A 27849-nucleotide genomic window follows, 5' to 3' on the forward strand; every position below is an offset into this window, starting at 1 on the left:
GGTCCGCTCCTTCCGCCTGACCTTTCCCGCCCTGCCTTGGGTACCGCTTCCGGCGGCTGGCCGTGCTGCCGCGTGTGGCTCCCAGTCCGGGTCCCGGTCCCGATCGCGGTCCCGATCGCGGTCGCCCGGCGGCGGCGAGTGAGGGGCAGAGCGGCGGCGGCCGGGGAGGTGAGGCTCCTGCGGGCACAGCCCCAGCCCTGCCCGCTCCCGCGGCGCGGCTCGGTTACCGGCGGTGGAAGGGGTCTGTGTGGCTTAGTGAGCCCTCTGGTGAAGCGTGCCTCCGTGAGCTTCAGTTTTATATGTGCTTTCACGTGTAAAGGAGTTCTGTGTGTCTGACATTCTGCTTTAGATTTGACAACGTTCTGTTTCAGTGCTGATTTGTGTAGAGGTGCTGTTGACTAAAGTAATAGCATGTGGATCATGACCTCGTGAATTAGGTGTTGCTTATTGATTGAAATATAGTAAGGTTAAACGTATCTATTTTAGTGACGTGGTTTAGCGGTGGACTTGGCAGTCCTGGGGTAATGATTGGACTTGATCTTAAATGTGTTTTCCAACCTAGTCGATTCTGTGATTCTGTTTTATATATATAAAGAACTACTTTATAGTTTTCTCTCTATGTAATATTTATATTCTATAAAATAGATTGTATTTTTTATATATACAGCTATATATGTATGTATCTTATAGCTTACACAAAGATGCATCAAATTATATTAGCCTTTACAGGTGATATCCAAAAAGTAAAACTGCACACCATGCTTAGTTAAAGTTTCATTCATAACTTTCTCCTTGATGACTGGAGCTGGTAGTTTCAGCTTGTCCACTGAACATAATAAAGATCTGTTCAGGAAAACTGTAGTTCAAGCAGCTCGATGAATATCTATGTGGTACATCTATATGCCTTAAAAAAATAATACTTTAGTCTTTATTACCTTTTAGAACTGGGTAATGGTAAAAAGTGTTAGGGATGTATATATTTAGATGGACCGTTACAATAATTAGTGTAATCAAATGTTAGATACATTTGTGGATTCTGTTTTGTCAATGACTAACTGCAAAGTGGCCATCTGAATTCTCTCTTAATTTGGGGGTAGTTGACTCTTATATCTCTTCAGGGTTTATGAGGAACAAGCCTAACAACTGCATGTCTAATTTCTGTTTTGTTTTGTTATTTTTCTTATAGAAGTGCAAGCATGGCATCCATGGAAGAAAACTTTCCTCGAGGGGGCATCCAGAAAAAACCCACAGAGGGAAAAGCACCCAACACAAAGTTAGAGCGGGACAATTTGTTTGATGTATGTTGTTTGTGTGTTCTTGATTAACTCTTCTCAGAGCTCCTCCACTCTCAGAAGATGACCTGCAATCCTTCCTATATCTTACTTCTATAACAAACTGTAGAAAGGACTTACAAGAAGAGATAATGTCTGACATCTGCCTTTCTCCTGATCTCTTAAAGGTCCCTGATGTCTGATGCATATTGAATGTGATAACAGGAAAAGTTAAATGAAAATTACTGATCAGGCTTTAACTTTTAAATTATCCACAAGCACTTTATCCCCAGGTGCTTGTGTAGTGAGGCTGGTGTTAGTGGGTATAGACTAAGTTTGGTCTTTCTTTTTCTGTTAGTAGTGTGGTGCAGATCTTGTGTCACTCTCTTCCATTCCCAAGATTCACAGTTTCATAAATGATCAGCCTCAGCCAAAGGAGATATTTTGGAAGACTTACATGTGGGTGTATAGCAGTTACCAGGGTGGTTCACTTTTTCTCTGCAATCCTAGTATTTTCTTCTACTTTTATTCCTGGCAGTGGAGTTCTGCCTTAGTGCACAGTTCATCTCTTTATCCACTTTTATCTTTTACCCTCTCTGCTTAGGTTCACCATGAAGAAAAATCCCAGAAAAGAAAAAGGAGCCAAAAGGATCAAGGAAAGCAAAAAAAGTTCAAGGCAGACAACACAGCCGCTGCTAAAGAAAGTTTTGTGAATATTGAACCACTGATGATTGAGGTTTGTAAAATGGCATGTTCTTCCTCCCTAAACATGTAAAATGTATCAGTGATTCGGGACAGAAGTGTCTTTACCACCCTGTTATCACTGATTTGCCAAGATACCCACAGTATGCTATTCTTCCTGCTTTCCCAGGCGCTCTGTGAGGGGATGCTGCTCCTTGGCTGTATAAAAGAGGTCAGCGACTACGAGCTAGTCATCAGCTTACCCAATGGACTTTCAGGATTTGTGCCAGTCACACAGATCAGTGATGCCTACAGCAAATTGCTGAGCAAGCAAGTGGCCCAAGGAGAACTTCTGGAGGTGAGACCTAGGACTGTGGCTGTGATTTGTGCCTGGAAGCTAGGGAGTGTTAATAGTACCTCAGAACCAACCCTGAAGTCTTGCTTAGGATCCTGGTTTATGGTGTCTTGCTGCTGAGTTGAATTTGATTGCCTGCAGTGCCTTAGCTGTGGCTAAATAATCCTTGAACTTCATAAACAGCCTGTTAAACATGAGATTTGTGTTGCCTGTCTGCTGCTGAAGCTAAATACTGATCCCTGGCTGTAGGCAATGATGGAAAGAAGTTAGGAAAATGATTGGAAAATGATGTGAGGGTGCAAGTGTTTCTAAGGGGCATGGCGAGTAGCACAGTGCTTGCACTTTAACTGTGTGTTGATGCATGCAACGTGCTGCTGTGTAGTGCTGATGTAGATGGACCTTGGTTTGGAACTGGTTTTTCCAAGCAAACTTTGCAATTACCTGATAGTGCTGTTTGCTGGAAAGAAAGAGAGTGGAGTAATTGGTCAGTGGGCGGCAGAGCAATTGTAATGTGCATCATTTGTGTTTCCTGGGTTTTATGTCTCTCTTTTTCCTTTTCATGATAACAAGTATTATTAATTATTTTACTTTATTTCAACTATTAAAGTGTCCTTATCTCAACCTATGGGTTTTATCTGTTTCTGATTTTCTTCCCTGTCCCATCGGGTGGGTGGTGGGGTGGGGAAGTGAGCGGTGGACTGCGTGGTACTTAGTTGCTGGCTGGGGTTAAAGCACAACACCTTTTTATATTATTTAAAATAGTAAAATTTTTATGTTTTTCTCTTGATCTTTTTGGGCAGGACTTGAATTCACTCGTGGACATGTATTCTCCAGGGACACTGGTCAGGTGTATTGTGACCACTATTGAGAAGAGTGCTGATGGACGTCGAAGTATCAAATTATCGATCGACCCCAAGAAGGTCAATAATGGTCTGAATGCTTCAGCACTAGCATCGGGCATGGTACGTGTTCTGGGTCTGTCACAGCCTCTCTAGGTTTTGGAGGTGCCTCTTGCATAGCACACGGGGGAACATTTCAGCTTGTCCTTGCATGGAATCAGAGCAGAATGTGGAGCTGCTCCCACCATAGAAGAGACCTGGGAGGAGAAGGCAGTATTGGGTCTTGGCTCCAGGTTGTCACTCATGAAACCCATTCACCTGATTCTGTTTTGGTATGGACAAATTACTTAATGGATTTTTTCTGGGTAGGTTTCTTTATTATTTATGCACAGAATAATACTTAACACGCCTTGCAGAGGTGCTTAGTTGTTCAGTTTTTGTGTTTCCAGTGGTATGATTGTAGGCATGGGCCTGCAATTAGAGCAACTGCTGGTTTTGAGCATCCAAATTTTTTCCTTACTGGTTTGTGAAATCCATACATGCATAGTCAGTTAAGGGTAGAGTTGACACCTTACTGCCAGATGAGCTGTATAATAAGAAATAATACAGTGTTCTTTCTGCGGCTCTGGGTTCTCTGTCCTATGAAACAAGTGAGTACTTGGGTGGGAAATACCTTAACAGATGTGCATTCTCTGAAGACCCAGGTGTTTTATCACATTACTGAATTGCAGTGCTTCTCTCCCATCAGTTGCTCTCTGGCTTCGTGTCTAGTGTGGAAGACCATGGTTACCTCATTGATATTGGAGTCAGTGGGACTAATGCTTTCCTGCCTCGTCAGAAAGCCCAAAATTACATCAAAACAGTCAAGAGAGGTAAGAAGTAGTGCAGGAGGTGAACGAAGTGAGGTGGAGAATGACTGATTAAAGCTTGTTGTATCTGTGATGTTAGTGCACCTCAGTATGACTGGGTCAAAGTGGAACCTTTGCAAGTTGCTGATAACAGTTTTGTGGGTGGCCTGCAACAAACTATTGGGTTTCAGCCTGTTTTCTGACAGACTATGTTACTGTTTCAAGCCTATCCAACCCTGATGGCAATAGACTTCACTTAAATTGAGAGGACTTCTAACTTTTTAAAATAGAGGGAACTCTGAAAAAGATTTGGAAAGAGTGCAAGGGAAACCCTGAGTGTTCCTGGTGGAGGTTTTAAGCTGTGACTTGTCTTTATAGGATCTGATTTGAAAATAGGCCAGAACCTGGACTGTGTTGTTGTGGAAGTAAAGAACGAGGGAAGAGTGGTCCTTTTGTCCATTGATCGATCAGAGGTTGCTTCGTCCCTTGCAACAGAGCGACAGAACTGGTCACTCTCTAATTTACTGCCAGGGCTGGTGGTGAAAGCTCGAGTGCAGAAGGTAAGCTCTGGTTTGGGTTTGTTTTGGGGTGTGATGTGTGTTTTAGCCTTGCTGAGGCAGAGACGTAGGTAAAAATGAGATGGAAGTTTATGTTCTGGAGAATTTTGTACTTGGGCTCAATTACTTTACAATAGCAAACAGTATTTACTATTAGACACTTGCTCCACGTCATTCACCTATGGTCTGATCTCAGTCCTGGTTGTGATGCCATGAGTATGAAGGCTTCAGCCTGAAGTTGGTGATGTAGCTTGAAGCAAAACAGGATCCATTTTGTGCTTCTCTGGCATTTACCTAGGTAAAGTATTCAACAGGCTAGCAGTAGTCCTCAGAGTATACACAACATTATCAGAAATCTCAAGGGTTGTTTTTGCAGAACAATGTAGAAAGCAGAATCGTTAGCAATTTTCTTGTCTCTTGTGTTGTGCTTGTTGATTGGCACTGGCAGTGCCTTTCTGTGAAACTTGTGAATTGCTCTCCGAGCTGCATGAAAACAGAGTGAAAATCTTATTTTGGCATTTTTTTCTCCTCCTTCCTAGGTAGCCCCACTTGGGGTCAAACTGAGCTTTCTGTCTTACTTCACTGGCATTGTGGATTTCATGCACATGGACTCAGAGAAATCCACGAGCTATTCTCCAGGTCAAGTGGTAAGGAGGGTGAAGGATGGCTGGAGTTGGTATTTTGCTTACAACATCTCTTACCTTCTCCAAAATTTCCATGGAATAACCTCTGAAATCTTGCTGGTGATAGCTGCCTTTCTCATTCTTTATTTGAATTATTATCATGGCCACTTTAGAGCTGTAAAGAGCAAAGCCATTCCTGGGCTGATGGAAGACTGACTTGGGAAGCATGAGAGACTTGCAAGTGATAGAAACAGTACTTGTGGTCATGTTTCTCTCACTTCATTGGTACCAGACTAGTCTGTAAACAGACAAAAGCAAAACTGCCTCATCTGTGAAACTGTTAAAACTGAAGTGATGTTGTAGTAGTAAATCCTGGAAAGTACTTGTACATGGACAGAGAGTTCAGGTGCCAAGCATAATGTCTAAAAACATGAGCAGTGAGCCTTTCTCCTCTTTTGTTTACAAGCTTGTGTTTATTGAACATAGTATTTTCTTCGCCCAGGTGAAAGCTTGCATCCTCTCTATCAACCCCACCTCCAAGGTGGTGCGGCTCACTCTGCGGCAGGCCTTCCTCCACCCTGGGGGATCCCCAAACCAGGTCTCCAATGATCGCATAGGGGCAGTGGTGGAGGAGTCGACAGTGAAAGCTTTCTACAAGCAGTTTGGTGCCATCTTTGAGCTTGATGATGGCACTCTTGCATTTGCCCGGGTAAGTGTCATGGTAGTGAGGCAAGTCCTCCATAGCTATCTTAGCCTATTGGGGAGGGAGGCTAGGAGGAGGCAAATATAACAAAATTAAGACAACGTGGAAGGTGTTTGCCAAATCATACCTCCCCTTGTTCGGGTTGAAATGTAGGAGGGTTGTTGTGGAAGAAATGTGAAACCTGCTGCATGGAGAGAGTATAGAGGTGAGAAATGGTGAAACCTGCTGCACAGAGGAACAGTTTTGTGAGATGCTACCACTTCAACTTAAGGGTTCTACCAGTGCTTCTGTTTTCTAAACACTAAATTGTAATTTGTTTTTTCTAGTTGAAACATCTTTCAAAAACCAGAAAATCCTTTAAACCTGGGGCATTTAAGGCAGGATGCAAACATAAATGTCGGATCATTGACTACAGCCTGATGGATGAGATGTGTATTGTATCTCTGAAGTAGTAAGTTTCATACACTCTTCCAGAAAATTGGTTGAAGTATTAGAAGTGGGGGCTTGAGAGTGGAAAATACTACATTGCTTTGCTGCGATGGTCTATATAGTTGGTGAGCTGAGGCACAGGGAGGCTAAATTACTTCTGCCGAGATTACATCAGAAGACTGTAGCTGACAGGAAATAGAACCTTGATCTTCCAAGTCCCAGCCTATTTTTCTCCTCTCTCTTAGTATTTCCATCTCTGTGGCTTTAAGCAGTGTGGGTGGTGGGCTTCCCTTTCATGGAGCCATAGCTGGTGGCTGCAACTGTGTGGCTGTCACCTGGAATGGAGCCTGGTGAACCTCCCTGAATTTTATATCCAGAGAGATGTTTTGGGAGGTGGGTCAGTTGGAGTGAAACATAGAACTCTGGAGCTGTGGAGCATGAGTGGGTGTGTGGGGGGACAAGGCCAATTTGGGAGTGTCCCCTGTCCTGGGCTTCCTTCAAGTTGACTGGTCATGTCTTGCTGTGTCTCTTTCCTAGTCAGATTATTGAAGCCCGGTTTCTACAATACCAAGATATCCACACAGGGGATGTGGTGCAGGTGAGCTTCTGAAGGACTTAAACAGTACTGTGTGGTCATTATTCTTAGAACAATGATCTAACTAGTGTGCATTTCCTCTGCCTAATATGTATGTTCAACTTTTGATCCAGACTAGTGAGATGAAAATGAGGAGAAAAACCTCTTATTGCAGGACTCAATTAATGGAATGCAATTTCCCCATTTTGTCCAGCTTTTTATGATGCTGCCAAGGCAATCAAATTTCAGTCATGGTCAGTCATTTATGTCCATGAATACATTTTTAAAAAGACTTGAGTGAAAGAAACTAAAACTCACCTTGCACTCTAGGTAAAAAATTAATGTGTGGACCATTACACTCAGCTGTTGGGCAGAAAGTAACTCAGTTATCATTCTTATGTCTGAGTCATGACTGTATTGCGTATGTCTCTGGAAACAATTCTAGTTTGCCAGAATCAATAGGGATTTTGCAGAAGTAGCCTATGCTTGATGAAAAGAGGCTGTAAAACAACCTTATGAAATGTATGAAAGTTAATGGGTCAGACTGATTGAGTGGAGTGTGGGTTGGACTAAGGTTTTGTTTTTCAGAAGGTGATTAGATTTGGTGATAATAGGTGATGCAGTGTCTTAGCTGTTTGCTACCCGTGCATTGTCAGCTTTTCATGATAAATTTACTGATTCTTTTTCCTATTTCCTGTCCTAGGGTAAAGTGTTTGCTCTGAAATCCATTGGGATGCAGGTGAAAGTGACTGATGGGATTAAAGGGCTCGTGCCATCCATGCATCTTGCTGATGTGATCCTGAAGCAGCCTGAGAAGAAGTACAACATAGGAGATCAAGTCAGGTGTCGGGTGAGAGCTGCCAGACAGGGTCTTCAGCTGCTCTGTACTCTTTTGTTCTGAGTATTTAGCTGCTGAATTGGTCAGGCAATGGCAGACAAGCTTTTTGAACTTTCTTGTACTCCGTTCTTGCAGGTGCTGGAGTGCAATCCTGCAGGAAAGAAGCTGATCCTTACTTTAAAGAAAAGTCTTGTCCAGTCAAAGCTTCCAGTCCTCTCCAATTATGAAGATGCAAAACCAGGTCTGATCACACATGGCTTTGTGGTGTGTGCAAGGGAATTTGGCTGCATTGTGAAGTTCTACAATGATGTCAAAGGTCTGGTACCCAAGAATGAGCTGAGCTCAGAACCCATATCTTCTCCAGATAAAGTCTTCCATGAAGGACAGGTAATTAATATACCAATGCCATGCCTTGTGTTTGAATGCAAAAGAGAATTCTGAAGTTGAGTTGGCTCCAACGTGGGTTTTTCCCTGGAGGAACCAGCTATACCAACTACATCAAGAAATGTTTATGCTCTTTCACTCTAAGTAATAATTGTACCCTATTTAAGCACATTAGGCTGTGAAAGGGGCAGCTCTGAGTATTTCACAGACCTGTCTTTGTTTCTAGGCTCTCTGTTATGGTGTGTGGGAAGCACCATGGTATGTGATACAGGGTCTAGGCTGCACTAGTGTGCACTTCTGCACACTTCAGAAGAAACTACAGTTTCTTCTGAGGAATTTGAAACTCTTACCCATAGAATCAGAAGGATGAGGTTTTCTGCCTCTGCATTATTCTAATTTTCCTGTTTATTTCAAATCCTGCACATCTTAAGCCAGACACTCTGGGAACCATGCTGGTCACCAAGTTCTGGTCTTTGTTGTGGGCAAGCTTATACAGATCTCAGCCCTCTGTTATTTTTTTCTGTTTTTGTTTGTCTTCAATGCTGCTGTTTGGCTGGCTAAAGAGAAGGGTCATTTTCTAGTAAAGATTTAGGACTGTAAATCTGGCAATCTGAATTTTATTCTCAGCTCTGCTGCAGACCTGCAACATACTTTTAGCAAGTCATTTTATAATTATGTACTTCCGTTTTCCATCTGTATGATCAGAAAGACACGTGTCTCTGCTTAAACCTGTTAAGTTACAGTCACTGGCCTGCTACCCTTAGGAGTAAGAGAAAAGTATACTCTGTATGCATTTTCCAGTCTCATTTTGCAAGTGACAGCACACTGAGGAGGAGTGTCAAGTGAATTAAACTTTTGTTTTATCTCTTTTTGCTACAGGTTGTTAAAGTAATGGTCTTAAAATGTGAGCCGCAGCAGGAAAGACTCTTGTTGTCCTTCAGGTTATCAAGTAAACCTGCCCTGGAGGACAAAAAGGAATGTACTCCGAAGAAGAAACAGGAAGTGAAATATCAAATAGGAGAGGTATTGAACTCAATGACAGCTCCCTTTTTTGCCTTTTCCTACTTGTTTTCCAAGCAATTTGATATGATTTTGAACAACTTTTCTTCAAATAAAAGCTGTTGGTTGTCAGGAACTACCATTAAATGTGCATTTCTTATTGTGTGGTTGGCCTCCTGGATCAAAACCTCTATTGTCAGAGGTCAGAATAAAGGAGTACCAGGGCCGTCCTTCTGGAGGTACCAATTAGTGCTCCTCCTCCTAGATGGAGTCCTCTTTCTTCTGGATGCTGCTGATGCTCTCACTCCAAAAGCAGTTGTTTTTGCTCTCTGGAAAAAGACGACTTCAGAAAAATGTTTTTAAATGCTTCCCTGTTGTCTTTGGAATGAACAGTTTCCCACACCCTGCAGATATTGCTAATGCAGGAACAGGACAGTACTAATCTTGTTTAAATTACTCCCTTCAACCTTCACATAAAAGCCAAGAGAATGTTTGTAGCTCTAGATTTCTCTGGGAGCTGAGAGTTACTTCTTTATTTTACTATATTTACTATTTATTTACTATCAGTGTTGACGTGCTTTTTAGGCACAGCCCTGTTGATGTGAGATTTTCTCTTACATAGCTGGGGGGCAGTGTCAGAGCCCCTGCAGCACAGCGTTTGGTACCCAGTGCATTGAAAGGGATGACTTCAAACACACTCAGAATTTTATATCACTGTATTTGTTCTCTTTTCAGATGGTTGATGTGAAAGTCTTGAAGAAGAAAGATAACGGGCTAGAGGTTTCTGTCTTGGAAGATGAAGGCAATGTGATAGCGTCAATTCCCACAGTGCACCTCTCTGACTTTGTTGCTACCTGCAAGCTCCTGTGGCATTGTCTTCAAGAGGGAGATGTCCTACCCAGAGTTATGTGCCTAAGTGACAATGGAGAGCGTATTGTATCCTTTACCACCTCAATCAGTCAAAGAAGTGGGGAGGAGATACATGTCAGGAATCCAGAGTATCTGCAACAAACAGAAGATACACTAGTTCGTGTGTTGGAGTGCATGTGCCTGTCAAGCTAGCAATGCTTTGAAGAGTCATTATAACTTGCATGTGTTAAAAGTGAGGCTCAGCTGCTGCTAGAATCACATCAGAACCAGGACTTGGTTGTGAATTGACTGATCTTCCCAACCAGCTTCTGGGCTGTTAATCTTATCACAGCCTGAGCAAAAATTTTGCTGGTTTTATACCAAAAATGAGAACTGAAATATTAGGAAATTGAGATTTCTGCTAGTGTGAAACATGCATCTTTAATGCTGAGCAGCTTAAGAGACATCAGGTGCTAAATTTTAGTGTAGAGAGATCAAGACAGAAATTGGAATTGCAGGATTTTGAGCTCCTGAATTGTTTAACCTGCAAAAAGTGCTCTAGCCCAGTGGTTAGCAGCACCAAGAGAATTGCTTGGCACCAGGCTCCTTTCATTCATCTTTTCCCATTTTTCCTAACTGGTTGTTCAGATCTTGAGCAGAAAGTCTGCAGTGATTTCTGCAGTACAGGAGGAGCAAGTTGTGAGAAGTTTCTCTGAAATCCAGCCTGGCATGCTGTTGACTGGTTACGTAAGGAATGTGATGCCTTTTGGAGTGTTTGTGGAGTTCCCTTTTGGTGTGACAGGACTGGCACCCAAAGTGGTAAGCAATAGATTCACTCCAGTGAACAGCGTGTGTTCAATCAGTCATGCCTGAAACATGGCTTTTAGCAAAGGTACCATAATGAGGGAGCAACAGGACTGTGGATACTGCATTTGCACAGCTTCCTCCAGTAGGGTAAAAACTGCTTTTAGGTTTGTGTTTTAATTCACTTCCAAAATAAAACTAAGGACTTCTATTCAAGTGAGCTTATGTTTCAGCAAGGATTTCGTGTGACTTCAGTAATTAATTTTAATTGATGGCTTTTCAATAGTCTTTGTTAATTCCCTTATGCATTTTCATGAAGTCTTAACATAAACCCTTGTTGTGAACAGCACTGCAGGTGGTTGATAGCTGGCAGCTGTGCTCAGTAACCCATGCCCATTTGTTTTCTTTGCATAGAGCATGAGTGACAAGTTTGTGACAGACACCAAGGACCACTTTGTGGTGGGACAGACTGTGATTGCAAAGGTGATGAGCATTGATGAGGAGAAGCAGCGTGTGCTCCTCAATCTGAAGGTGTCAGAGTGCAGCTCAGGAGATTCTGCTGCAGAGAGCTTTGCCCTGCTGAGTCAGTATTTCAAGGAGATGAAAGAAATCAGGAATTTGCTGAGAAGAAGAGGTAAAAGATTGCACATATTCTGCTAAAGGGGATCATACCACAAAAAAGGGGCTCCAGGGGAACAAAAAGGGAAAACCATTTTCTAAAAGAAAGAGTCAGTTCAAGCAAAGACATGGCTTCCAAGAGGAGTTTATTGGAAGAGGGTTGTGTGTGCAGTGTCTGCCATTGGCAAGAAGGCTTTTTGGGATTACAGCTAGAACAAGCCAAAGAAGCTGCTCTTTTCATTGAAGATTGCTAGGCCTCTTAGAGAATTAAAAATAAGGGGAAAACCAGACAAACTATGAGGTCCATATACCAAAAGAGGAAGGAGAGATAACAATGGTACAAAAGAATGGGTTCCTTGAAGTGCCTGTGAAGGTGAAAATAAGAAAGGCCAGGGTGAGATTGGATGTTCTGTGGACCAAAGCCTTTCTCCAGCCTTGGAGATGCTTTTTTGGTGTGAATGTTTGTAATTGCTTTATGAACCAATCTAAAATTTAATGAACTGAGACGTGGCAGTAGATTCACCATTTAATTATGTGTCACAGGAGGCATTGTCTCTATTTATCTGATTGTTTGAATCTGACAGTGATTAATTTTTAGTACTCTATGGGTTTCACCTATAGTGACATCTTGTTACAAATGTTACAAAACATTTTTGTCTTTAATGTTTTGTTTCCTATAATTGTGAAGTAACATGTCTGTTTTGTGGTTTTAATACTAATCTCCTTTATTTTCACCTTTTACTGTATGCAATGCTATGTGCTAGTGTTTCTGTAAGATTGGAAAACATTCTTTCCAAAGTTATCAGATCTTTCATGTCACAAAAGTGTTTCTGCTTTGATTAACTCTTAGTGTTTACTTTGTATTTCTACAGATTCATGAGTCTAAAGTTTGTTTTCTGTTGTGAAGGTGTATATAAATGTTCGTGCACTCTTGAGCAAATGTGAAGGTTGTCTTTATTTTGCAAAGAAACAACGCAGGTAAAACTGACTTTCCACTTTTTCTTCCCTTTATTTAGGGGAGTCCAGCATGGCCCAAGCCCTTTGTGAGTTGGTGCCTGGGAAGGAGCTGCAGTTGGTTGTGCAGGATGTGAAAGAGGATGGCTCAGCACTGTTCGGTGGCAGCTGTGTCACAGGCTTGACTGTAACAGCCACTCGCTACCATTTGGGAGGTCAGGGTTTTGTCTTTGCTTGCTTTGGGTTTCACTCTTGTATTTTGAAACCTCTGTCCTGAAATTAATTCTGCTGAAGAGGAGCTAACACAGGAGTCTGATCAGAGTAGGGATGGACTTGAAAGAGTAGTTTAGTTCCCTAATGTGTTGTTGATCCATTTGCATGATTTGGAACATATCCTTTAAACTTACCTGTGTCTCTGCCACCCCATCTCTAAACCAGACCTCAACCTGCCTGCTATCTTGGGTATCTTGTAAGGTCTAGTTTGTGCTCTGAGATCCTTAGTCGAAGTGTACTGTATATAGACAAAAGTACTAATACAAGCTCCAGCTTTCTCAGTGTGCTTGTTTATTTATTTTAGAAATATGTTCCTTAGGGTATACTCTATCTGAAATTGCTGTTAATTTTTCTTTTAGATCAGTGGGACTTTAAAACAGGTCTGCAATTTTGGTACTTTGCAATTCAAAAATTAAAGCAGAAAAGTGCCATATTCTGCAGAACCAAGCACGTACATGCCGAGATGATGAATAAACCAATATAAACTGCTAACTTCAGCAGGACTAACATCCCAGCACTTGTGTGTTCAGAAGAGTTTCTTGGTTTCCTCAGCAGCATTTAAACTGATGATGGTTTTGTGCATATGTTAGCATAATTTTTCAAAACCCATATTACCTTGAATTTGTATTTAGTCAGCCTTGTCTGCATTATTGAAGAGTTGCATCTTCATAAAATCAATTTAGTTCTTCCATGAAAGCATCAGGCTCTTTTTTTCCAAATAAAAAGGACCCCATTTTATTAACTCCTTGCCATTAATGTTGGGGGAATCTGTTGTTTTCTGAAAGAGACTTATTATACATTCGATACCAAGTTGACTTTGTTACAGTTACTTAGTTCCAGTTAGTAATTAAGCAGTCTTTCTATCGCTCTGTTGTTCAGAAACTAAACTGAACCACAATCCTGTCACGTGCTACTAGCTCAGTTGTTCACAATTCTTCACTGTCATCAGGAGATAATCTCTTTTTTCTCATTTGTAGACAAAAAAATTATTCCTGGTGGGAAAACCAAGGCATTGGTTCTTCATGTAGATGCCCTCACATCCAAGGTGTATGTTTCTCTTCGGGAAGAACTGTTAAAACGAAGAGCCAAGCAAGTATGTGTTCAGTTTTTGGATTTGTGTGTTTCTGTTCATTTAGCAAACTTTAAGCGATTAATGAATTTTGAGGGGGGCTGTTTCCTCTTTGAGAACTGTGGGAGGTAGAGTGGAGGGAGTCAGAGTCTCAGCAGGAGAAGTCACTGTCTCCATTTCTGTCTAGCGGCTCACAGAGAACTCCCAGCACTATGCTGTTGTGCAGCACATAGCAGAAGAGTTTGCCATCGTGTCTTTGGAAGCAGGTCATCTGGCAGCTATCCCCATAGCGTCTCACTTCAATGACACCTTCCGCTTTGACTCGGAAAAACTGAAGGTGGGACAAACAATCTCTGCAACCTTAAAAGTAGTGAAGGAGAATGACCACGGAGTCTTGTTAGCAGTACAAGGCTCAGCAAAGAAGAATGTTTTTGTAAGAGTCCGGAATGAATCTGAGACAGCATTAGAAGAGGTGGTTGCTGCTGTGAAACACTCGCTTTCCCTGGGGGATGTTGTTACTGGTACTGTTAAATCTGTGAAACCAACCCATGTCACAGTTGCTATTGATGACAAGCTGACAGGTTCAATCCATGCATCCCGAATTCTGGATGAAGTGCCCATAGGCTCTTTTCCAACATTTACTCTGAAAGCTGGACAGAAGGTGACTGCTCGAGTCGTTGGAGGCAGAGATGTGAATACTCACAGGTGGGAAAACATGCACATAATGTTACTTCTTGGGGAATGCAAAGGGTAAACCAGATACTCAGATGTTCTAGGCTGTTCCCTCTGTCAGTAGATGCTGTTAACAGCTACTTTTGCTGGAGCAGTTGAGCCCTAAGGAAATCTATTATATTCTATCCCAAGTCCAGGTTTTGGTGGACTAGCTCTTTACCTGTGTCAGTGTATTTACCTTGAGTATAGACTGCAAGAAAAAAAGGTGTCTAAAGTCTGAAGGTCCAGTGGAAGCCTTAAATACAAGCAGGATTTGGCTACAAGGACTAAATTTGCTGGAGTATTTTGGGTACCTAAATTGCCAGTGAAATAGTACTGGGAAAAACTGGAACTGGGAGGCTTTGGTAACTTTAGGGGGCTTACACCTGGTTTCTTTTGCCAGTGTGGAGGGATTACAGGTGGGTGACTGGGGCGTGGGGAGATCATGAGAAACTTTATCTTTTTCCTGTTCCTTAGATACCTGCCTATCACCCATCCACACTTCACACAGTCCATTCCAGAGCTCAGCATTCGACCAAGGTAAGTATTAGTCTCTGTGCTGTCTGCAGATGCTTCACAGACCTTATATCCTTGTAGGTTTCCTCCCTTGCTCCTCCCATCTGTGAAGGAGCTGGCCATGAGCAAGGACCTTCATGTGAATGGAGTGTGGCAAGGCTTTCTACTCTCACGCTAACTTGGGCCTGTGAGCTGTGTTAAATCTCAGAGTGCTCTCCTAGCACATGATTTTCTTTGAATGTCCTTTTGGCTTCAGGTTCTGCCAGTCTGGACTCTGGCATATCTGTTCATGTCACAATGATTCCCTCAAGTCCAGGGAAGAACTTAATTCCCTGCAGAAGGATGCAGCTGGGGAGCAGATGGAGATGAATGTCACAAAGGCATTGTCACCATAATCTCCTGGGTTTCCAACTCCTATCTTTATCATTAGGTCCAAAGCTGTCTTACTGATATTCTCTTTCTTTGTTTGCAAACAGTGAAATAGAAGGGGAAGTCACAGCAGTGCTGAACCGTAAAGAAGACAGTACCACCAAGAAACTTGGACTCTACAGTGTTGGACAGACAGTCACCTGTTTTGTGAAAAAGGTGAGGTCAGTCTTCTTAAGAAGTGTGATGGGATGGCAGCAAGTGGGGTTACCTCAAGGGGCCTTAGTTCGAACCTAAACACTGACACTGCTGTGGTCTTCATTAGCTTTGAATGTAGCCTATGCAAAGTGCAGCATCTTACCGAGAGGAGGAAGTCACATTTTCTATGCTTAACATAGTCAAGCTAACACATCCTCTTTGACATTCCTGTATGTTGCCAGCAGATGCTTTCCACCCTGCACTCTAGCAAAGGGGCCTTTGAGAAATTGCATATGCCACCAGCACAAAATACTCTCACTGCTGATCCCCTGTGAGCACTTGCCTGTGAACCACAGCAGTGTTATGCTTATAAGAGTAGAAGCCAAGTCACTATTTTTGCTTAGTGCAAGAGCCAAGGCTGGAGTAGTTCTTTCTAGCCTTAAAAATTAACAAATCCACCAGGGAAGGGTTTTTTCCCCCAAGGTCTCATGTTGTCTTCTCTGGTTATGTGCTGTCTTCTCAGTATAACATCCTCAAGGATTGGCTGGAGGTAGAAGTTGCCCCTGACATTCGAGGAAGAGTTCCTCATTTGCTGCTGTCTCTGAACACCAAGGTAAGAGGCCATTACAGATAAGTTACATGTAATTTTTTCCTTGCACGTGGCTGCAAGTAATGACTGCAGACACTTCTGACATCCATGTGAACTCATAACCCAGTACTCTGCTCTGCTCTAGACATCACTACCCCTCACAGACAAGCAACTACTATGCCTGTAGCTAGTTTGGCTCAGGTTAGCAGAGCCATTGAAGCAATCCTGAGCTATCAGTCAAATGTACACACCAAAGATGTGCCTAGAAATTGTAAAGCTTCATAGGAGAAACATCAGAGTTGTGCAAGCTCTTTTTCTAGCAGTAAGTGGAAATCTGTCTTTTCTTTCAGGTCTTGAAACATCCAGAAAAGAGCTTCAAAAATGGCCAGGCAATATCAGCTACAGTGACTGGAACAGATGTCACCGAAACAAACCTCTGCTTGTCACTCACAGGTATAGTGTAGCCTCCACAGCAGGACCCCACTGCCTATGATGTTTTACTCAGAGGTGGACCTGCAGTGACCCCTCAAGTGAAAATGTTACACTCCAGGGCCAAGCTGTACCTCCCTGTAGGACAGAACTAACCCCGGTGACCCTGGCCCAGATGTAGCAGCATGCAAGGCAAGAGAGGTCAGACCTTTAGACTAAAGAATCACTTTGCTGCTGTCTCAGCCTGAAGCCCCTCTCTGAGCCCTTATGGACATATTGCCTTCTGATCTCAGACATGAGATGGTACATTTGTTAACATTTGTCAGTTATTCTGGATCCTGGAACTCTGCAACTAAGGGACCTTGTCTGAGCTGCCAAGGCAAATGTTGCCGTGAACTGAGAATGCATAGACTGCACTTTACCAAAAGTTGGTGGGTTTGATATGTGACTAGGCAACTAAAATCAGCTTCACTGACTCATTCTCCCTGTTGCTTTGGCTGCATACTTTTGAAGTCTATGAAGCTCTATTCCTCATTCACTTTTTCCAGGAATTCAGTCACTGGAGCAGGACACCGTCACTGTAGGCATGGTAAAAAAGGTGACTCAACGCATTGGTTTGACCATTGCGCTGCCAGGTGGGAAGACTGGCAAAGTCAGCATCTTTCATCTGAGTGATACTTACACAGAGGATCCTCTGGGTGACTTCAAAGTTGGCAAGATTGTCAGGTCAGTAATTCTCTTGTTCCCCCAAGCTGCAGGGCTTAGAAATATCCCCCTTTGGTGACAGGCTTTTTGCTGTCATAAGATGATACCAGACCTGTAAGTTCAGCTTGTAGCTAACAAGTGATGCTGACTTAAGACCTTATATGTGTTGTGAAAGTCTTACATTTTCCATATATGAACAAGCCTCTTCTCAGCTCCCTTGTTGGACTGTGTTTTGAGGGTAACTAAGTTGCTGATGGGAGTGAGGGAAGCCAGTCATCCCAGCTCTGCTGTGGTTTTGTGAGCTGTTTGGCAAGTCAGTTATCTTTGCATTTGTAATGTACAAGTAATTTAATTTCCCTACTTCACAGGCTTGTTGGGAATGCTGGAGAGTGCAAAAAGCAAGTGATTCAGCTATAACAATCTTCAAGTCTTTTGTACTAGCAATAGAGACTGAGTAAAGCAAGTAGATATGTTTCAAAAAGCCCTTAAGCTGGTTTCATGAACTGTTGTGTCATGCTGGCTTGTGTTAAACATCAGGTGCTCCAATGGACAGAGTGGTTTGTTTCCTCTGGAGCATCATTCTGTTAGTGAAAATACCTATTTTCTACCTGTGGCTTTTTTAAACAGGTTTTCTGTTTTCTCCCCTTCCTCTGCCATGCAGGTGTTACATCCTCTCCAATGAGAATGGCAAAATCCAGTTATCTCTTCGTCAATCCCGGTATGTGTCATCCTTCCAGTCTGTTGCTCTCCTACTAGTGAAGAAAAGGATAATGAAATACAGTAACTGTTGGTTTGGGTAGACCAGTGTGAAGTAAAAGGACGAGGACTAGAAGGTTTTATTTTTTCTTTTTTAAGGATGAGACTTGTTCCTACTTCAGAAAGATTTTCCTTTGTGTTGGCAAATATGGAGGTGTCTGACACTTAATGTAGAGCTGATCTTCCTGTTTATGGTAGTTTCTAGACCTGACTTAACTTTTTTTGTTTGTTTATTTGGAAAGAAAGGGAAAGTTCCACCATTTAATTTGCAATACAAACATGTTACATTTCAGTGTTGAGCTGCCTTTTAACCATTTTGATTAAACAGCAGATGTCCTAAATGTCTCTTAGAACTGAGCCTCTTGCTTTGTCTTCTCTAAGGAACAAAAATGCATAAAGCATGTGGAATGACCTACCTTAGAAATAAATGGGGAAGAAAACCCAAGCCAGTGCTGTGCAGAATTTCAGATAGGATTTTACTCTTCTCATTTTGTTAGTGTCAGAGGAAGCCAGGCTGATCTGTTTTGTTTGGCTTTGTTTACAGCAGCATGTCTGTTTCCTAATGTTATGTATAGCTTGGCAGAGATGCAGACAGTCCGTTAGTATATTTGAATAAATTGAAGGGTGTCTCTAATCTGGTACGTTTTCCAGAAAGCACTAGCTGTTGGTAATACTGATTTCTTTTTTTGATATTCAGAGCAGGATGTGGATTATTCAGATGAGTGCTTTAATTTATAAACTCTCTTTTCTTTTAGGCTAAACCCAAAGAGCAAAAGCAAAGTGGAGGATGTTGAAATAACATGTATTAAGGATGTTAAAAAAGGCCAGCTGGTGAGAGGCTATGTCAAATCAGTCACTTCATCAGGTGTATTCTTTGGGTGAGTAGCATAAGAAAATTATTCTGAGAAATGAGGGGTTTTGGAGAACTCACTTCGAATGTACGATTCTGGAATCTTGTTTGGGGGTGGTCTCTGGCCTAATATGATGTTGCAAAATGAATTTTGTCCTGGAAATCAGGATGTCATTGGTGCTTTCTTGAGCTTATGCAATTAAAGTAGGGAAAGTTCATGTGATGCTACATAGAACTTGTGGTGCCACAAATATTATCACTGCACTTTATTTTTCTTTTCTCCCACTGTGGAATACTTATTTTTGGTTTTTCTCCTCTTCTCAGCTTGTCCCCTTCTCTTCTGGGCCGAATACTATTCCAGAATGTCTCCCCTTACTTTGTACAGAAACACTCCTTATATGAAAAGTACCTGCCTGAAGGAAAGCTGCTCACCGCCAAGGTGCTTAGGTAGGTGCAACATTCTTTAAAAAGGGCCATGAATTAGAAAGGAGATGGTGGAGGAGAAGAGAATGGAAAGAGGAAGGATAAAAGCTTGGAAGATTTGAAAGAAGTTCATAGCAGTCATTGTAAATGCTCTGATATTTATTTATTTTTTCCCCTTGTCTCATGCTACTCCTGGCACCACAGTGTAAATGGAAAAGAAAAACATATTGAGCTTTCTCTCCTGCCTGAGGACACTGGGATGTCAAGCATCTTGCCTGAATCCTTAGGCCTACCACGATATGATGCAGAAGAAGAGAAGAGAGAGACAGATGATAGAGAGAAGAAAGAACAGGTGAAGACAAAGGTGAAGGCAAAACGGAGAATAAGAAACTCTGAAAGTGAGCAGGTATGGATGTGATTGCACAGGACATACTAAAGGACTTGGTTGGCTCACATACTGGAGGGGCTAAGAAGATCCACTGGGATCAGGCTGAGGTATTATACAGAGTAGGAAAAAAAGATTAAATTGCATTGGAGATCAGAAAAAAACATTCAATTTGGGTGGGAGATAACTGAATTAGCAGCCCGATTGTGTTGCCTATGTGACCTGTCCTGTTGGTCTTGGCACCACATGTAGGTGAGCATGGGTTTATTCTCTGTTGTCTCTGTTATGTGAGAGGATAGTCGGAGGTGCTGTGCCAGGGCACCACTCTCTTTCTGCTGTCAGGCTCTTTACTTTGTGATCAGAATTGCCTTTGTGATTCATCCCAGTTGTTGAGCTCCATTATCCACTCATTTCCCCTTGTTGCAGGAGGCAAAGCCAAAAAAAAGAAAGATCTGCCCCACAGATGAAAATGACAGTGGAATTGAGGTATATTACCGGGAGGAGGAGGATGATGACCAGGAGGAAGAGGCAGATAAAAAGAAATCTAAGGTGAGAAGTTTGGAGGAGAACCTAAGCCTGAAATGACTTTCCAGGCCTATTGAGATGTGTCAGTTTTGATTTGAATGACAATAAGTATCATTGCTGTGGATAGGAGTCACAGAGACTGGTATTTGTGTCATCTGAAAACAGCTTGAGATAGATTGAGTTTAAATTATACCAAAGGTGACCAGAGTTGAATGTTTTTGCTGGTGGCCTGTTTGCAAGTGTGAGAAGTCAATAGTACTGGCCAGAGAGAAGCCACAAGCAAACAGCAGTTTTCCTGTTGCAGTGTAAAAACTTCAGATTAAAACCCAGGGCATTCCATGTATTCCTCCAAACAGATAAGGAAACCTGGTGAAGCTCCCAGGCTGCAGGTTTCTGTGGGCTTCACCTGGGATGAGGACATGAATGCCATGGATGTACCTGTGCTGAATCAGATGGGAGAGAGCTCAGAGAGCGACGAGGAGGAGGATCCGCACTCGAAGGTACTGTGTACTAGTGTTGTCTGCGCAGGAGACACCACATGGTGGCTGTAATGTGATGTCTTGGTATTTACATGTCTCTGTCCCATAGCAAAGCCTTTTAAGCCACGGGAATATCTCTGACAGCTAATACAGAGTTTCCTTAACTATTCCAAGCACTGGGCTTAGCAACAGTAATCTCTGAAGCAGAGTACAAAAGCCCCTATTTTAGCAGGGCTTCATGAAAATAGGGTTCCTCATGTTGACGTGTAAAGAAAATTATTTAGGGTCGAACAAACGTTTTCATGAAAGTGAAATTTTTGTATTTGATGTCAGCTTTGAGGTTTTTTCCTTTCTGAGTGTTGTAAATTTACAGGAAAACCTGAAAATGAAAAATCTTTTCAAATTATAGTCCTCTTATTTAGAAAACCATCAAAAAATTCTTTTATGCTCTTATTCTACTTTTTTAGAAAAGTTTTCCAATGTGAGCAATTCAGCAAAAACAGAACAAGCTCATGAATTGCTTTCATGCTTGCTCTTCAGGATTTCCCCTGTCCCTCAAAACTCACCTCTGCAAAGACCATGCATTGCTGATGCTTTGTTGCCCAGGGTATAGCTGCCTTGTGCAGAGAGCTATGGCACTGTCAGTTCCAAATTTAGACCTGAGTCATTCTAGTTATCCAGCAACATACCCCAGCCTAGCACAATTTCTCCCCATGTATTGTGGATTTTTACAGAGTGGATGGTGGTGGGGTGAGCACTGGCCGGGAGGGTAGAGATGGAAGAATGAGGGGTGAAGTGTGAATCCTGCAGTTGGGGTGCAAGACTAGCAAAGTAATTGGTCCCTCAATGTATTTCATTAAAATAAATGAGATTTCATGTACTGTTGCTCCTCTTGAAGGTGTGAAGGGATAGACTGCATATACCATTTTCCTCCTCTTAAACAATTGGCCTCATCTCTTCCTGTGGAAACTGCAGGCATGCCTATTCCCGCATACAGTGCCTGCTTTTCCCCAGTCCTCCTTTTTCGCTCTTTCAGCTGAAGAAACAAACAAAGAAGGAGAAGGAGCTAGAGAAGCAGCAGAAGGAGAAGGAACTCTGTAAATTAGAGGCAGCTCTGATGGACCCCAGTCGACAGCCCCAGTCAGCAGATGACTTTGACCGCCTGGTGCTGAGCAGTCCCAACAGCTCCATTCTCTGGCTACAGTACATGGCTTTCCACCTCCAGGCTACTGAGATTGAGAAGGCCAGAGCTGTGGCAGAGAGAGCGCTTAAAACAATCAGCTTCAGGTAATAACTGGCCTCTGCCTTTCTTTGTCCCAACGAATAAATCATGGTGAGGTAGTTGTGGTGGGAGAAGAGCATTGGTAGTGTCATCAGTGTGCGTGCATGTAGGTGTGGAGTGGCAGAGTCTGTTTCAGTGAGCTCAAAAGGAGTAAATGGTAGCAATTGTCAGCTGTCCCTTTGAAGGTCTGTCGTGAATCACCACAGTTGGCCTGCAGCTGTGTTGCTGCAGCTCATGGGTGCAGTAATTCCCCCAGGGTATCGCTGAGTGCACAGGCATACTTCTGAGCAGTCAGAAGGCTTTGGAAGAACATAATGCTGTCCAGTGATATTGTCTTTAAATCAAAACATGAAACAAACTGTGAAACTCCTGTTGCTTTTTCATAGGGCTGCACCCTTGTGTGTTAAATCATCTCTACACCATGATTAAGTATATTGTGCTTTCTTGAGTCATCCTTGTGTTTTTTAATTACAAACACAGTGATCAAAGGTTGTAGTGTGAACTGCTGTGCTCTGTTCCAAAAGTGGTGTTGCAGTGAGCAGTATGCCCCCTTCCTTTGTCCTGGAGGCAGGCTACAAGTCAGTGAGTCTTTGTAGGGTGGTTTGCAAAAAGCTGATGAAGATAGGTAAAATAATAAATTCTTGTTTACATCTGCTTTAAGGGAAGAACAGGAGAAGCTGAATGTCTGGGTAGCTTTGCTGAACTTGGAGAACATGTATGGTACTGAGGAGGCACTGATGAAGGTCTTTGAGAGAGCTGTTCAATACAATGAACCTCTGAAAGTCTTCCAGCATCTGTGTGACATATATGCCAATTCTGAAAAGTACAAGGTAAGATAGTGCCAGCAGGTCCCAGTTATGTGTCCCATCCAGTCATGCCAGTAAGCTACCAATGCTGGCTGTATAAACTTACAGATGTTAGGCCTATCCTGTTCCTAACTGAAATTAATAGTTATGATTGACAGCAGACAAGGCATTATTGATAGTTGCTTTTCTGTCCTAAGTGTTCGGAGATATCTGGGCCAAGAGTAAAAGTCTTAAAACTACATGGCTTCATTATGAATCTGTGTGATCTAACCCACCTCTGCCCTTCCAGCAAGCAGAAGAATTGTACCACACGATGCTGAGGCGTTTCCGTCAGGAGAAGTCTGTGTGGCTGAAATATGCCTCTTTCCTCCTGAAGCAAGGCCAGACTGAGGCTACACACAGGCTTTTGGAGCGTGCTCTCAAGGCTTTGCCCACCAAAGAACGTAAGCACTCTTCCCCATCCTTAATGTGGACCATGTTTTGACAGGTCTCCCGTAGATGGTCTGCTCTCTGATATCTCTGCCTGTGACAATGTTTGTAATAGATGAAAAGTGCAACTGTAGTTGGTGCTGAACATGCTGCCCTTGTCTCTCAGGGGAGGGGAAACTTCAATGCTAGGGGGATAGGAGGGGATATCAATGCTAAATCCTCCTGAATTTGCTGAGATGGGCAAAAGCAAAGCACCCAAGGCAAAGACTGTTTTGAGTCTTTCAGCCCTCTAGAAAAGTATGGTTGGTCTAGTCCCAGGTTTGTGGAGCTGCACATGGATGCTGCAAGATGCATTTTGAATTTAAGAATAAACTTCTGTCTCCTTCAAAGAGCTGAAATGGGAAGTGAACTGTGACCCTTCTCTCTCCCATTCTGATTCCACCTTAGTCCAGAACCACTTTACAATAGAGCCTTTTGTCTCTGGGTAGAGATGGTGCTGTCTCTGTGCCTGCCTCTGTTCTATGTAATTATCACTCACGGGTTTGTTCATAGGGAAGAGAACTGTTGTGATACCCTAACATGTCATTACTTGTTCCAGATGTGGATGTCATTTCAAGGTTTGCACAGCTGGAGTTCCGTTTTGGGGACCCAGAACATGCCAAGGCTCTCTTTGAGAGCACCCTCAGCAGCTATCCCAAGCGGACAGACATCTGGTCCATCTACATAGACATCATGATCAAACATGGCAGCCAGAAGGAAGTAAGGTGAGTTGTGCTACAGCAGGCTGGGAAGGGACAGAGCACAGTGCTTGGAGCAACACCTGAAGAGAGCAGAGGTACCTGCAGTCTTCCTAGAGCAAAGCAAAAGAGGATTTTTATCACCTAGAGAAAGAAAACTGGAGTGTATGGAAGTGCTTATCCTTGCCAGGGCTGAGGAGGCTCCAAGTTGATCCATGGGGCAGAGAGGGACTGACTTGTAAGTAGTGGCCTACATGAGAGAAACTAGAGGACTTGCATTGAAGTTCATCTGTCCCTCTGGAGGGATTGCCTTCTTGTATTTGAAGGGTGAGATCAATCCCTTGTGTATCTCGTAACCAAAAAAATGGAATTTTTTTCCTTTTTCTTTTCTGAGACTTCACAAAAAGAAGTCCAGCTTCCCACACTATGGATCCAACCACATCCGCTTAATGAATGCAAGGTCAAATACAGTGGCTGGATCTTAGCTTAAGTTGACCAGCAGTCTTATATTCTGCAAGCAAATAGAAGCTTTCTACTTCGAGGGTTTGGCCAGCTGTCAGGAATCTTCTTCAAGCAGGTTGAATATCTTCCCTGACTTCCTGCTCTTTGTTCAGCGGCAAGATAGGGGGCTTGTATTGAGAGCTGTCACCACCACAGTGATCTGAATCATTTTGGTTTCTTGCAGGGACATCTTTGAGAGGGTTGTACACCTGAGCTTGGCACCAAAGAAGATGAAATTCCTCTTTAAACGTTACCTGGATTATGAGAAGAAGTTTGGTACAACAGAAAGTGTCCTGGCTGTTAAAAGAGCAGCACTTGAGTATGTGGAGACCAAGACTTCCCTTGCTGACATCTAAGTATGGTGCAAGTAAAAGCAGAGACTTAGCTCTCCATGCAATGTGGAAACTGAGACGTGGAGTTCTGCCATGAGTGTCCATGGACAGTGAGTTTCTGGAGAGTATTGGTCTATGACCAAGCCAAACTGGAAAGAACAAACTAAGGAAAAGATCTGATAAATGTTTGTCCAGATGTTACAAATAATCCTAGTCTGTTGATGACTTTGAAGATATGTTTTTTTAAATCTAGACTGTTTTGTAACCAATACAAACATCAGCCATACCTGTTCTGCTTTCCTGAGGAAATGGTGCACTTATGACCCACTGTTTTTAAGTACAGTGATGTCTTATTAATTGATTTCTGTCTCTGACAAGATGGCAGAGAACATTCTTGCCTTTCAGCTGAATTAACACTTCAAAAGATTTATCTCAAGGGCCTTTGTGCTCCTAGAAATTGGCAGAGCAACACAGAATTGTGGCATAGTTGAGGTTGGAAGAGACCATCTGGTTCAAACGCCTGCTCAGAGCAGGGGTCTGCTAGACTAGGTTGCTCAGGACCACATACAGTTTGATTTTGATTTCTTCAAGGATGGAGACTGCACAACCTCTTGGGTAACCTGTTCCAGTGTTTGACCATGTTCACTGTAAAAAAAGGTGTTTCCTTACATGTAAATGGAATTTCTTGTATTTCAGTTTGAGCCCATTTCTTCTTGTCCTGTCATTGAGCATCACTAAGAAGTCCTTTTCCACTTTTTTTACATCCTCATGTCAGGTATACACATGGATAAGAGCCACCTTGAGCTTTTTCCTGAGGCTGAGCAGCCACAGCTCTCTCAGCCTCTCTGTGTATGATGGATTCTATAATCATTTTCCTGTCTCTCTGCTACACTCGCTTCAGTAAGCCTGTATCTGTCCTGTACTTGGGAGCCCAGTACTTGACACATCATCTCAGGTGTCTCAGAGGGGAAGGATGACCTCCCTCAATCTGCTGGTAATGCTTTTCCTAGTGCAGCCCAGGATGCTCGTCATCTTCATCTGAAAGGGCATATGCCTTTAAAGCCCACAGCATCCAGTTGTGATGAATCCCATGACTGCAACCATCTGTTGTAACAAGGTGCCAGGGATTGATGACAGAAAAAATTGTAATTGCTGTCTCTCAAGAGAAATCAGTCAAAGAAAGTCAAAGAAAAATGTTTTTTTTTTCTGTGCTGAAAAAAAGTCATCCCGATCTAACCTTCTGCTTGGAAAAAGCCAGGAATCTTGGATACTTACATAGTCTCCATCACTGGTATTGGTGCCTCCTTGTAACTCCAGTAAGATATGGATGTCATCATCTACATGTTTTACATGAACTAGATGATCCTAACCATTCTATAATTATCCAATGTAGACACTAGCGAGTGGGTGCCCAGCTTTGAGATACCGAACTGGGAAGAGTCTCATTCATTGTAGGTACTCTGAACTCAAAACCAGAGCTCTGCAGGACCCAGCTCTTCTGCCTCTGTGAATGCCCACTGTTGGCAAGGTTGAATGATTCAGTATTTAATTCATGCCCAAGTCCGTTGGGATCCAGAAACCAGTTGTTACACTTCTTGACCCCAGGGAGAGCAGGGTACTGTACTCAGATTTTGCTTAATGCTCTTCTAGAGGAGAAGGTTGCTTGCAATATCCAGTAACAGCTGCTGCTTTTTTAAGAGCACAGCTGCAATGATGGTGGCTTTTTCTTTTGGATTAATTGTTATATAATAGAATACATAAATAAGCATTACAATAGAAACCAAGATCCCTTTGAGGTATTGTTTCTTCTTGACTACTGGGGCTATTACAGTCTCTACAGTAGTCAGCAGGGAAAATGAAAGACCTGTGTGTAATCCTCCATACTGGAGGATATTGCTGTTGGGAAGTTTGCCCTAAGTGGCAACCTGTAGGCTCTTCTGCAATGGGGTTGGTTTTGGTCTCTGGAGGAAGAGCAGTGCAGTAGTTTAAGGGAGTGTGATCTTGCAGCCTGCGTGATGCTGCATGCCCAGGAAACCAGGTAGCTCAATTTCCCTTTTGGTGTTTTGGTGAGAAGCCTAGCCTGGTCCTTGTGCTAATGTGCCATGTGGGTTAATGTCCCTCATCTCAGCATCCTCATTGGGGGAGGATGAGTGACACAGATGGCAGGGATATTCATGAGGGTGCAATTGGGCTATGAGGGCTGTCTCAGCGGGGCTGCCATGCTTGGGGTGGTAGAGAGGAGGAAAAAATCGCAACCCTGTAATTGAAAACAAGTATTTCTGAATGCGGTGGCTTGCTCCACTTCCCACTGTCAGCTGTCCATGCAAACATCCTCTCCAACAAGAGGGAGGGAAAACAGACAAGCAGGACAAGCCCCGTGCCCATGATTTATTCTTGAGATAAACAAATCCATTCCCAAGCATTACGTGTCTTGCCCCTTTCCTTCAAGGGAATGATGGGAGGAGAAGGAACTAGAGTGGTGGTGGTGGTTCAAAGGAACAATGAAGATTACCAAGGAGGAAGGCAAGGGAAGTAAAGGAAGTAAGAGTAATGCTGCTTTGTTTCAGCAAGTTACCTTGCATATGCTGACCTGCATGTGGGGGTGGTATGCGTGTCTGCATGTTCCCACTTGAGGCCAATGAGAAGAAATGCAAATGAACTCTCTTTCATCTCAAGTTAATGCAATTTCATTTAATTTGCATCTGATCGTTCCTGCAGATTAGTTGATGGTGAGGCTGGGGGCCAAGCCTTCCCAAAAATGCAAGGCAAATCTGTAAAGAAGCTGAACAGGGATCCTGGGATCCCTTGCCCATTAAGCAGTGTTCCAGCCTCTTTATGTGGAATACCCTCCAGCTCTTTCTTGCGAGGGGATGTGTTTCTAAAAAGGTTTCTAAATACATTTGCTATCTTTTGCTGCAATTGAGTATCCTGATGTACAACTTTTGTGCTGCTCACTGTGAGAATAGCTAAAAAGCAGTGTTACTAACTTGTAATATGTGGTAACACTTTAAAATTTCACATTCTGGGGTCATCTGAATGGGAGAGGATGTGAATGTTTAATAGAAAAAGTAAGTTCCCAGCCCTTGAGTTCAAAGAGGATATTAAATTATGCCTTTTTTTTTTTTTTACCCCTGAAAAAAAACCTCAGAAGGCAATGAAAAA

At 42.7% G+C, this 27849-nt stretch overlaps 1 protein-coding gene across 3 annotated transcripts; it reads left to right on the forward strand.

The window, feature by feature from the left end:
- Positions 1 to 18: 18 nt before the first annotated feature.
- Positions 19 to 25388, forward strand: PDCD11 (programmed cell death 11). Of its 3 annotated transcripts, none has more exons than XM_030487960.1 (36): positions 19 to 168; positions 1187 to 1298; positions 1876 to 2007; positions 2143 to 2310; positions 3108 to 3269; positions 3895 to 4018; positions 4373 to 4554; positions 5091 to 5198; positions 5677 to 5883; positions 6204 to 6328; positions 6844 to 6904; positions 7584 to 7730; positions 7854 to 8105; positions 8982 to 9125; positions 9837 to 10037; positions 10599 to 10769; positions 11169 to 11388; positions 12389 to 12541; positions 13577 to 13692; positions 13856 to 14373; positions 14857 to 14919; positions 15372 to 15480; positions 15983 to 16072; positions 16399 to 16501; positions 17026 to 17203; positions 17844 to 17900; positions 18694 to 18816; positions 19113 to 19235; positions 19416 to 19617; positions 20023 to 20145; positions 20478 to 20621; positions 21637 to 21887; positions 22544 to 22712; positions 22978 to 23131; positions 23716 to 23881; positions 24540 to 25388. In XM_030487960.1, exons 2-36 carry the CDS (start codon positions 1197 to 1199, stop codon positions 24709 to 24711), a joined length of 5520 nt encoding a protein of 1839 aa, XP_030343820.1. In that variant the 5' UTR covers positions 19 to 168; positions 1187 to 1196; the 3' UTR covers positions 24712 to 25388. The 3 variants fall into 3 exon arrangements, with proteins under 3 accessions (XP_030343820.1, XP_030343821.1, XP_030343822.1); XM_030487961.1 differs by having other exon boundaries at positions 38 to 282; XM_030487962.1 differs by having other exon boundaries at positions 49 to 173.
- The last annotated feature ends 2461 nt before the right edge of the window (positions 25389 to 27849 follow it).

This window comes from Strigops habroptila, chromosome 5 (genome assembly GCF_004027225.2).
Source record: "Strigops habroptila isolate Jane chromosome 5, bStrHab1.2.pri, whole genome shotgun sequence".
NCBI lineage: Eukaryota > Metazoa > Chordata > Aves > Psittaciformes > Psittacidae > Strigops > Strigops habroptila.

Excerpts from the sequence above, each read along its gene's own strand:
- PDCD11 (XM_030487960.1), top strand. The coding sequence starts at position 1,197 with ATGGCATCCATGGAAGAAAACTTTCCTCGAGGGGGCATCCAGAAAAAA. Across the intron at positions 5,199-5,676 it reads GCTATTCTCCAGGTCAAGTG|GTGAAAGCTTGCATCCTCTC; the intron begins GTAAGGAGGGTG and ends TTCTTCGCCCAG. Across the intron at positions 23,882-24,539 it reads GGCAGCCAGAAGGAAGTAAG|GGACATCTTTGAGAGGGTTG; the intron begins GTGAGTTGTGCT and ends GGTTTCTTGCAG.